Raw genomic sequence first — 11914 nt, forward strand, 5'->3', positions numbered from 1 at the left:
TAGAAAACAAACCTGTGATCACCAGGGGTGGGGAAAGGGGGTAGGGACAGATTGGGAAATTGGGATTGACATATACACGCCAGTATATATAAAAGAGACAATAAGGATCTACTGTATAGCACAGGGAACTCTACTCAATACTACATAATGACCTATATGGAAAAAACAGTCTAAAAAAGAGTTGGATATATGCATATGAAGAACTGATTCACCTCACTGTACAGTAGAAATTAACATAATGCTGTAAATCAACAACACTCTAATGAACATTTAAAATAAATACAGTTAAGAAAGAAAGAAGCCAGAGTTCCACATGGGCTGGTTGCGGGTCACACTTTAATAGCCACTCTGGGGCAGCAGGTGGGACACCCAGTAACCACGAGACTCACATTGCTGTGGGAAAATCAAAGTAAGTGGTTCAAAACAGGAAAGTAAGTCACCCTCTTATTATGAAGACATGACGACGTCAGAAAACAGCAGCGAGTACAGCAAGCAAAAGCTCTTCTCTGCACCCTGGGCACGCCATCCCAAGGCAGCCACTCCCTACCCTGAGCTCAGGAGGGCTATGGAGGGGAGGAAGGGACTGCCCACGCCACCGTGGGGCCAAAGCTGCGGAGATGTGGTATAAAACGGTACTGGGGCTCCCCCAGCTGGTGCCACTGAGCACAGAGGTATGCTTGGGAGGACTCTGGTGGGTGTGAGCAATGCCTGTGCCTCTACTCAAAGACACTGTGTTCCACCTGGTGCCACAAGATTCCCACCTTGACACATGCCCCCAGTCAACATGGTAAGACAATTCCCAGAGTCCACTTGCCCCTTTAGCCACCCCAGACACTGAGATGCTCCCTTCCCAAGCCTGCCCAAGCAGGCTCAGAGGGTGTGGGCAGCCGGGAGGCATCCTGGAACATTCTGTCCTTGGTTGACGGACGAACCACCTCCAGATCAGTATGGTTCGGAATCTCATCCAGGGTCTGGTGGAAGCTGCAGCATTGCCCAGGACAGAGGCAGGCGCAGGGCTCACTTCCACCCACCTTCAGTCCTCAAGAGGGTTCCTGATGCTCCAGCCATAAAGCTTCCAGGAAGGGACAGCCACCCTGAGCACAGGACGGTCCCTAGGAAGCATGATTGGCTGGGAACGCCAGGGCTGTATGCACGAGCATCCCCTGCCATGTCAGTAGCTTTGGGAAGCCCACAAATGCTTGGGGTCCCCCAAGGGTGTGTTCTTTCAACTGGGCCACCCAAGGAAGTGGGGGCTGGCTACAGGGTGCAGTAGATGAGGAGCGCAGGGGCATCCGAGGCTACTTGGTGGCGGTGGGCCACCAGTCTGGCACAGACGCAGTAAGGGCCACAAGGCCACTCTCAGAGGTTCTGATGTGGAGAGGACCCTTAATTTTCTCAGACCGCAGCAGGGCCAGGCCCACGTCCCCCAGCCCTGCCCTGTACTTGCCGGCTGCCTGCCCTGACTCGGTGAGCACAGAGGCGCCGGGGGCAATGCCGCCGCCAGGAACGGCACCTGAGAACTGTACTGGGAAGAGGCGCTTCCGGATAACACCCATGTGGTGGGTGCGAGCTGTCAGCTCCTGGCCAATGTAGCAGCCCTTGGTGAAGCTGATGCCGTTCATGAAGGCCAGGTTGGACTCCAGGGGCAGCGCCACTCCCGGGGGCAGGTCGTGGACACCCTCGGGAACACCTGCAGAGGTGGGGAGAGGCTTGCTGAGGCTTGAGGTGTCCTCCAGAGCTGGGGGCTCAACCCAGGATGGCCAGCGGTCCTGGCCTGTAGGAGTCCTAGCATCTGACCCCCAGTCTTCCGGGTCCCTCTGCATCCTCCAGGTCCCAACTCCGGCCCCTGCTCTGGTCTCTGGGTGAGCTGCCCAGTTTGGGCCTCAATACTGCCCACTAGAGAAGACCCTACCCCTGAGCCCAGAACTCTGCTCTATCCCGACTCCTCCCAGGGCCTGGACTCACCATGCAGTTTTCCCAGGGCTCCGGGTCACACCCCTCCTGTCCCCTCACGTCCCACCCTGCCCCTCCTCCCCGTCCAGCATCAGGCCCCCAAACCTAACCTCTCCCCAGGTCCATACCTTGCTGGTACCGGTGCCGGTGATAATCCTGGAGGTCCCCAAGACGGCCCCCGGGCACCAGGGCTGAACCCTCATCCTGGGAGAGAAGCCGCCAGCCCATGCGGTAAGTCCGGGGATCACGGGTGAGGACTGGGGCGCACACAGTCTTCTTCCGCAGCGGCCCCGCCCCGCCGGCCTCCCCCTGCGCGCACGGCAGCACGGCCCACACGCGCAGTTCTGGGCACGGCTCCACCGTAACCTTCCGCCGAATCTTGTGCAGCAAGAGGTGCCTCTGCAGCGCATCGACCACGGAGCTGTCGCACTCCAGGAGGAAGGTGGGCTGTTCACTGGAGCGCTCAGGGAGCCTGCGGGGAGAGGAGGGGGTGGCAGGGCACACCGAGGGAAGGGCTTGCAGTCGGGTCCCGGCACGGTGGCTGTGCCGCCCAAGTGCACCGGCCCCCTTGGACCACCTGGCAATGCTGCACAGCACAGCACCCCTCCACACCCAGGGAGGGCGCCACAGGAAACAGTCCGGCCGGGGAAGGACAGGCCTTGGCCAGACAGGTGCGAAGCAGGGCCTTGGGACCACAGTGGCATCCGGTGGTCAAGGTGAGGTGAGATGGCACAGATGGCCACTTTAAGGTCAGAATTTGCCACCTCCAGCCCTGAGAACAGAGAAGGCAATGGCACCCCACTCCAGTACTCTTGCCTGGAAAATCCCATGGACAGAGGAGCCTGGTGGGCTGCACAGTCCATGGGGTCGCTAAGAGTCGGACACGACTGAGTGACTTCACTTTCACTTTTGACTTTCATGCACTGGAGAAGGAAATGGCAACCCACTCCAGTGTTCTTGCCTGGAGAATCCCAGGGACGGGGGAGCCTGGTGGGCTGCCGTCTGTGGGATCACACAGAGTCAGACACAACTGAAGCGACTTAGCAGCAGCAGCCTTGAGATGCACCAATAAGCCAAGGATCCTAAGTCAGGGCACACAGTGAATTTCGGGGCCGGGGTGGGGGGCGGGGAATGGGGCTGACAGGCAGGAAGAGCTGGGAGGGCGGCAGACAGCCAATGCAGGTAAGGTGCATGGGGAGGCCACTCAGCCCACGCCCACTTCCTACCTCCCCTAGGGAAGCCGGGCAACCTGGTCAGGGTCCCAGAGCCCTCCTAACTCCCACTCCAGGCAGCCCACATCCAGTGGAATGACCCCAGATCCTGGTGTCACTGATGGATGGATGGTGGGGCCCTTACAGACAGATGAGGACAGAGAGGCCAGCGCACGGTCAGATGTGATGGAGGGGCCCTAGGTGGAGATGTCTAGGACCCAGAGGAGTACGTGGCTAGAGTCCTGATTACAGATGTGGCTTGAGCAAGGACCCACAGCTGCATGGCAGCTGAGACAGAGAAGTGGGTAAAACCTTCAGGAGCATGTATCAGAAAGAAAGGCCATCAGCTGGGACCCATCAGCTGTGCCTCTGACCCTCTCACCAGGCAGGAAAGGGTTAAGTGCTACCCTGGAGAAGTCAATTGCCCACCAAGGAAAGAGCTACAGAAGCTTGCTTGGGGTGGTGGTGGGGGAGGGATTTGCCTGGTGGTCCAGAGGTTAAGAATCTGCCCTCAAAGGCAGGCAGCTCCACTTAGATCCCTGTTGGGGAACTAGGAGGGCCACAACTCCCGAGCCCGCAGGCCTCAACGAGAGAGAGGCCCACGCTCTGTGACAGAGAGCCCAAGCACCGCAAGCAAAGACCCTGCGTGCCACAATGCACGCCCACACAGCCAAAACGGTATCAACAAATTAAAGTATTTTTTAAAACAAACAATTCAAATTTCTGTATCTGTTTTTGGCTGTGCTGGGTCTCTGTTGCTGTGCATGGGCTTTCTCCAGCTGCGCCGAGCGGGGGCGACTCTCTGTGGCGGTGTGATGGATTCTCATTGCAGTGACTTCTCTCGTGGAGCGCAAGCTCTGGGTGTGTGGACTTCAGTGGTTCCAGGCCACAGGCTTAGTTGCTTCATGGCATGTGGAATTTTCCTGGACCTGGGATCAAACCCATGTCCCCTGCATTGGCAGGCAGATTTCTTATCCACTGTGCCACCAGAGAATTCCTAAAACAATTTAAAAAAAAAAAAGAAGAAGAAGAAGCCTGCTTGGTGCCCTGATTTCTGTGGCTTCACCCTACAGCACAAACTGTCAGGACCATACACATAACGATCAGCCAAGGGTAAGTAAGTACAGGAACAAGCATGTGAAGAAAGTGCAAAAGAGCAGGCTGCCGCAGCAAGTCAGGTTATCACCTCACCCTCCAAACAGTCCTCAAAGGAGGTCAAAATGAGATCAGCTGAGGGCTGGGAAAACGATCACTTACAGACGGAATTAAACTGCCAGAAAAGAGAGGAGAGTTCAACGGTGCTGCCTCAGATAACCACATGGAAAGAAGTTCAAAGTCACTTATCACAACACAAAGACAAGTTAAAACCACAAGATACCAAGGCACAAGGCTATCAGAATGGCTAAAATAAAAACATTCAAGGCAGCGAGGATGCAGAAAAGATGGACCATTCGACCTTGCTGGTGGGAATGTGGATGGAACAGACACTCCAGAAAACTGTTTGCAGTTCTTTATAAGACTAAACATGCAGTGACCACACAATCGAGTCACTGCACTCCTGGGTACTTATCCTAGAAAACACCCCAGGTATCTACATAAAACCTGGGCATAAACATTAGAAGCAGTTTTATTCTTAACAGTCACGAAATGAAACCAAAATATCCTTCAGTGGGTGAATGGGTAAACAAACCATAGTCCACTCCCTCAAGGGAATACTACTAAGCAAGGAAAAGGAGGAGCCTATTGATGAATCCAAAGGGCATCGAGGTGAGTGAAACAAAAGACTCTGTTAGTATGACAGTCCTGAAATGACAGGATCATAAAGATGGAGAGTGAGCAGGGGACTGGCTGAGGGGCTGAGAAGGGGACTGTGCCCACAGAGGGCAGAAGCGGGCCTGATGGTAACGGAAGAGCTCTGTCTTCATCAAAGATACACAGGTCCACGTGTGTGATCAAATCACGGAGCTGCATGCAAGCGAGCACGTGGAAACCTGGAAGAACCTGAGTGTGCCCTGTGCCTGGCCCTTGTCCCCCTCTCCCCCCGCATGTGACCCTGGACTATCGGAGGCAAGATGTTGCCCCTGAGGGAACTGGGTGAAGGGTGTATGAGACCTCCCTGCTCATTTTTTTGTGGCTTCCTGTAAATCTATGATTATTTCAAAATAATAAGTTGAAACAGGAGCTGCCTCTGAAGAAGATGGGTTCATGCCAGTGAGAAGGGAGAGGGCAGTCAGTTTTCATGAAAAGCCTTTACTAGGTTTTTTAACCACCTGTGGGTATATTTCTATTTTTAAGTCTCTGATAAGAAAGCAGACAGAAACTATGAAATACTGGCAAGAGGAAGAAATGGGCATGGGTGGACAGGATGTGAGGCCACAGGGGCAAAGTAAACCCGAGAGAGAGGAGAGACAGATGCAGGTAAAACCAGGCCCGAGGAGGGCAAAGGCCCAGCACGGGAGGGGCCAGGGAAGGCTGGTTAAGGGACCACCAGGGCGCAGGGTAGTCAGGCCCCAGGCTGATGCCCCATCTCTCTCATGGGGCCAACGTTCCACAGGGTTCAAGAGAAGCAGGGTGGAGAACGGACAGGTTCTGGGCTCAGGCACTTTTTTTCTGAGCTACCTGTGCAAATGGCCTTGTGCCATTCAGCCCCTCAGGGCCAGCAAGGCTGCAAAGCACCCCTGCGCCCCACCACCCCAAATCAGACTGTCTGCTGCCCCTGCCGCAGCTAAGTAACGGGGGACAGGTCAGCAGGGGAAGTGGTGACGCGCGGTGAGCCTCTGCTCAGCCGGCCCAGCACAATTTGAGCTGGAACATTCTCTGTGGGGCCATCTTGGGCACTGCTGGACACTGAGAGCACCCCTGGGCTCAGCCTCCTCTGTGCCAGGAGCAGCCACACCTGAGTGACAAGCACAGATATCCCCACGCAGCATAGAGGCCCTGAGCAGGGCTGCCAGATAAAATGCATGACGCCCAATCAAATTTGCATTTCAGGAAAAAAATTCATTTTTGAATAACTTCTCTAGTGTAAGTACTTCCCAAACATTGCATAGGACATCCCCCCAAAAGTCACTCGTGTCGTGAGATGTATGTCAGCATCCCGCAGTTTTCCTTGCCCAGACTGGCAGCCCATCCTGAGGGCACAACCACAGTGGCAGGAAGAGGAGGCTGAGGGCACCCGCAGCCTCACCAGCTAGCCTGGCGGGCGGACCTGAGTGAAGAGGTGCACTAGCCCCGCGTCCCACCCTCCCTCTGCCAGGCACACACGGAGCACACTGCCCAGAAACCAGCTGCGCCCAGGCTCAGCACGACCCCGCTGAGACCAACACCGGGGAAAGGCGTGCAGGGAGACGAGCTAGCAGCGGACCTCAGCAGCCAGCCCGCCAGAGTGGCCCCCAGAGGCACGCCTGGGCCCCCCAAAAGCCAAGCAGCCCAGCTCGCAAAACCTGCAGGACTCCTCTAACAGCCAGTACTTAACAAGCACCCGGTCAGGATGAGGAGAGACCTCAAAACACAAAGCCCCAGCTGAGGCGATAAGTCAAGCCACGACTGGGAGAAAAGGTTTGAAAAGTCACATCTGACAAAGGACTGTCACTCAGAACATACAAAACCACTGAAAACTCAACAATTAGGAGACAGTCTGATTAAAACTAGGCCAAAGATCTGGACATCACCCCAGAGAAAATGTACAGGTGGCAAACAGCATATGCAATGATGTTACATGTCATTTGTCATCAGGGAAGAGGAAATTAAAGCCAGCTCCAGTGCACACCTATCAGGATGATCAAAATCCAGAATACTGACACCACCGAAGGCTGGTGAGGATATGGAGAAGAAACGGGAAGTGTTTACTCACTGTTGGTGGGAATGCAAAATGATACCGCCACTTTGGAAGACACTTTGGTGGTTTCTTATCAAACTACACGTATTCTTACCTTACAGTCTTAACAGTCGCACTTTCTGGTATTTACCGAAAGAAGCTGAAAACTAACCTCTACACAGAAAACCCGCACACAGATGTTTACAGCACCTTTACTCATCATCACAGCCATATGGAAGCAACAGCAAGTCCTTCCATAGATGAATGGATATACAAACTGGTGCATGCAAACAACAGAGTATCAGTCAACACTAAAAGAAATGAGCTATTAAGCCCTGAAAAGACAGGGAGGGAACTTAAATGTATATTACTAAGAGAAAGAAGTCGGTCTGAAAAGGCTGCAGATTCTGTGCTCCCAACTATGTGACACTCTGGAAAAAGGGAAACTGGAGACAGTTTCAGATCCAAAAAGGACCCTTTCAGTGGTGGTGAGAGTCACGAGGGAGGGTAAACAGGTAAAGCACAAAGGGTATTTCGGGACAGTGAAGCCACTCTGTATGGTGTTACAGTGGTACATACACGTGATTAAATATTCGTCCCATTTCATAGGAAGCACAGCACCAAGAGTGAACCTTAACGTGACCTAAGGACTTTGGGTAATTCTGATGTCAATATAGGCTCATCAACTCTAACTAATGTACTGCTCTGGAGGAAGAGGCAGATATGGGGGAGGCTATGCATGTGTGGGAGCAGAGCGTATATGAGAGATCTCCGCCTTCTCAATTAACCTAAAACTGCTCTAAAAAGGCTTTCCCTTTTTGTTTCTGGCCACACCACGTGGCTTGCAGTATCTCAATTCACCAACCAGGGAATGGAGCCAGGCCACAGCAGTGAAAGCCTGGAATCCTAACCACTAGGCCACCAGAATACTCCCGTAAAGAGTCTACATTAAAAACCAAAGACTAAAGTTGTGTCTGAGAAATGGTGCTACATTCGGGAAACAAGATCAGGGTGCACTGAGGAAGGAACAATTCAAGGATGGGAAACTAGAAGCATGACAGTTTCGGTGAAAAATTCCAGGGAGTTCCCTGGTGGCCTAAGTGGTTGGGATTCTGGACTTGCACTGCTGTGGCCCAGGTTCAGTCCCTGGTCAAGGAACTGAGATCCCACAGTCAGCACAGCACAGCCAAAAAGGAAGACAAAGAAAAATTCTGGAGACAGGATAAACAGAGAAAACATCAGGCAAAGAGTAACCATGAAGCAAGCAAGAAGGCCACAGGCTTCCAGGCGGGACACCCAGTTGCCAGCGTGGCCCCTTCCCTCCGAGAGCAGACCTCACTGAGATCAGATGTAGGTAAACGGTCAACAGCAACCAAGAGGGGAAGGAGCACATCTCATGAACTGCAGGTGTCAGACCAGAAACATATCCCTATAGAAACATCAGGGCAGGGCGGGAGCCCAGAAGGCTCAGCACCCCATGCGCCAGCGCAGAGCTGGGAGAGAGGAATCTGGGCATGGTTCACCCAGCCCCCAGGCCCTAGAGCAGCCATCCGAGGGAGCATTCTCACGTCTCCCCTCCTCCAACTGCTCAGAAGTGGGGCCACTAATTCGGGCTGTCTCTCTCTGATGGAACAACGACCCCACCCCACCCGCTGGGGTTGCACTCCCCACAAAGGACTTTGAGCTGGAATCTCAGAAGAGCAACCAGGGTCAGGGGACATCATCACAGTACACTCCGACTCCCTCAGCACACAGATAGCAAGTGGCACACCCGCTGTCAGGACTGAACAGAGAGAAAAACAAACTCCTCTACAGTACGGATCACAGCACACACAATGCCTAGAAAGAACTACCGTGTACATGCCTGCTGACAAGAACTGATGGCCCAGCAGCTAAGCAAAAGCACACCAAACCAGAGGAAAAGATTTAAAGATTAAAAAAAAACTAGAAACAGAAAAATATATATTTTTTTACACCGTAAAGTGACTTGTCAGGATATAACTTCATTATAGGAAGAATGCAAAGGCAGAAAGATATAAAGTCAGACTGGAGACTCAAGGAAGAAAATTTGAGGACCAAAACATCATTACAACACTGATTAATTAAAAACCGAAATGACCATTATAGGGGCTACTGAATGTTACAGACATGGCGGGCTTAAGATAATCAAAGAATGTAGTTTTTAAAAGAGGTTAAGCAACTACTGGGAAGATAATAATTACATAAAAGAGATGAGGACAACGGTATTTCTGAAAGATGGGACACAGAGCAGGGACTACACATGTTTTCTGTAAAAGACCACATTGAAAATAATTTAGGCGTGAGGCCACACAATCTCTACATTATTACATTATTAATTATACTTTTACCATTGGAAAGCGAAAGTGGCCACAGAGGATATAAACAAATGGACATGTAGCACTGCAGTCAAACTTTATTTACAAAAACAGAGAGCTGAATCTGCCCAAGGGTCATATTTTACTGATCCCTGTTACAGAGTCACAGAGCCCACCAAGTGCCTAGCTACATGACATGAATGAAGACCCAAAATACAACACAACATCATCATGACACTTCAAGACATCAGGATGAAGATGAGCCCGGAGAAAAACCACACACAAAGGCTCAGAAATCAAACAACAGGCTTCTTGACAACAATGCCAGCAGCTGCAAGGCAGGTTGTGGTTTCAACGTTTTCTGGGACAATTTTCAGTGGAGTTTTAGGACCAGCCAAGTTATCGGGTATGGAGTAGGAAATGGCAATCCACTCCAGTATTCTTGCCTTGAGAATCCTATGTACAGAGGAGTCCATGGGGTCACAAAGAGTCCGACACGACTGACTGCCTGACTCACACATACAAGTTACGGGGTAAAACCATTGGAAGAAGTCAAAGGTCCGCTGAAGCATCCTACCTCTCAGCAAGCCACTTCCAGCAGGCAGGAAGTACACTTAGGAAGATGCAGACAAAAACCCACAACAGAAGAGTTTTCCGGGCGGCCTCAGGCAGAGCGACAGCCTGGAACTGCATAAGAGGTTCTAGAGAAACCAAGTCTGAGAAAGCTAAGCAAGTGAACACGGAAAGCTCTACAGGACACCAAACGCTAATGTCACTGAATACGGAGAGATTTTGGAGAGAAATGCGTGTACACCAGAGAACTCAGGAAGTAGTGGTACAGTGGCACAGGGGTTGCTCCCTGCAGCGTGGCTCCTTCTCCGTGCAGTGGGCTTGAGCATGAGCAGAGGCCAGGTGTAAATGCTCCCAGGCGAGTCACTGTCGCGGCCCACCCCTCGGAGCTGGCTCCAGCCCACCTATGGCTGCCTTCCCCAGGTGCTCAGTCCTCTGCCCACTGTGCGGGTCTCCTCGTGCCCTACCCTGGGCGCTCCTTCCCTCCTCAGGTGCCCTCTCCTGGGGGCTCACCTCGGCCCACCCTGTGCACAGATTCCCAGATGTCCCTTCCCCTGGATTCCCCGTCGTGCATGTCCTTTCCTGGATGTCCGTCCCGGGCTAGTAGTAGTCTTCCCCTAGGTACCCCGACTCTGGATGTCGTTACTTCTGCCTTCTGTCCGTCCCTCCCCAGTGTCTGCCTCTACCCTTGGGAGCCCACCATAGCAGCCTACCCCCCAAGACCTCTCAGGCCCGCTCCCGGGTGCCCTTTCCCTGGGTGATACCCCGACCCCCGTGGCTAGTCCTGCAAAACGCTCTCACCCGTAGAGAATGACGTCATAGAGAGTGCGTCCCTGTACATTGAGAAAGTGGGCGTAGCCCGCTCGGGCCGAAGTTGACGCCTCGCCAACCGCAGGACCCGGAAGCGGCAGCTCATTGGTCAGCAGACCTAGGAGAAAGGGCGCCGAGTCCGGCCCGCGCACGCGCACTAGGGCACGCTCGCCTAGCAGGAAGCAGGCCCATGTTGCGCCGCTAGCGGAGTCGGCACCCTGACAGCAGCCGCTGTGAGCCAGGTGGCGCCTCGGGGCCGCGCGCAGCCGCCAGCTCCAGGCCGGGCCGCCGCACCCTGGAGCCGCACCCCTGAGCAGTGCCGCGGCCGCCATCTTGGGGAGGAGTGAGGCGGCCCGCGCAGCAGCTCGGGCGGGCAGCCGGACGCGCAGGGCGAGTAGGGGCGCCGGGAAGCGGTGCGCGCGGGCGCCACAGCGGCCCCTGGCTGCTGACGGGCGGAGCGTGCGCGGGGCGGGGTGTGCACGAGCATGCGCGGGCTGGGGCCTCAGCGGCCCCTGGTGGCGGGCGAGCGTTCCCTGCCAGAGAGGCCAGGGTGAAGGTGGGCGGAGCGTGCGCCCGGGCGAGGCCTCGGGCTGTCGCTCACACACCCATCTTGGGCTGACTTCTGCTCCTGCAAGTTGGCCTGCTCCTCAGTTCTCAGAGATGTTTCCGCTTGCTTTATTGTGTTGAGACGCGCATGATGTGAGCTTTTCCATCGTTACCATTTGGGGGTGCACATTTCTGAGCCATTGAGCATGTTCACACCGTTTTGCAGCCATCCCCATCATCCACAAGTTTCTCATCTTCCCAGACCAAAACTCCGCCCGATCAGATGAACATCCCTATCTCCCTCCCAGGGAGGCCTGGCGTGCTGCGATCCATGGGGTCGCAAAGAGTCGGACACGACTGAGCGACTGACCTGATCTGATCTCCCTCCCCAGACCCTGGGAATGCCAGTCCAGTCTGTCTCTATGGACCTGACACCTCTGGTAAACTCATGGAAGTGGACTCATGCAGTATTTATCTAGCTCATGTCTACCAGGTTCCTCCATGATGTAGCATGTGTCAGCCTTTGTAAAGGCTGATAGTCCATTGTATATATATGTATGTGTGTACACACACACACACACTACATCTGGATTATCCATTCACTCGTTGATGGGACATTTATGTTGCTTCCAACACAGAGGGACTTCTTAGGTTGCTCAGACAGTAAAGAA

At 53.7% G+C, this 11914-nt stretch overlaps 1 protein-coding gene across 1 annotated transcript; it reads right to left on the reverse strand.

Annotated features, from left to right (window-relative positions):
* Positions 1-319: 319 nt before the first annotated feature.
* IBA57 (iron-sulfur cluster assembly factor IBA57) lies at positions 320-11153 on the reverse strand. Its single transcript, XM_019963734.2, has 3 exons — positions 10689-11153; positions 2082-2425; positions 320-1690 (listed from the first exon to the last, which is right to left on the reverse strand). The coding sequence occupies exons 1-3, from the start codon at positions 11027-11029 to the stop codon at positions 1299-1301; spliced, it is 1077 nt and encodes a 358-aa protein (XP_019819293.2). The 5' UTR covers positions 11030-11153; the 3' UTR covers positions 320-1298.
* Positions 11154-11914: the final 761 nt, after the last annotated feature.

The sequence above is a fragment of the Bos indicus genome, chromosome 7, assembly GCF_029378745.1.
Source record: "Bos indicus isolate NIAB-ARS_2022 breed Sahiwal x Tharparkar chromosome 7, NIAB-ARS_B.indTharparkar_mat_pri_1.0, whole genome shotgun sequence".
Classification (NCBI taxonomy): Eukaryota; Metazoa; Chordata; class Mammalia; order Artiodactyla; family Bovidae; genus Bos; species Bos indicus.

What these genes read in the sequence shown, in the direction of transcription:
- IBA57 (XM_019963734.2), bottom strand. Translation starts at nt 11,029, where the DNA reads ATGGCGGCCGCGGCACTGCTCAGGGGTGCGGCTCCAGGGTGCGGCGGC. An exon ending in TATGACGTCATTCTCTACGG is followed by an intron (nt 2,426 to 10,688) that starts GTGAGAGCGTTT and finishes CTCTCCCCGCAG; the next exon opens with GCTCCCTGAGCGCTCCAGTG. An exon ending in CCGGCACCGGTACCAGCAAG is followed by an intron (nt 1,691 to 2,081) that starts GTATGGACCTGG and finishes CCACCTCTGCAG; the next exon opens with GTGTTCCCGAGGGTGTCCAC.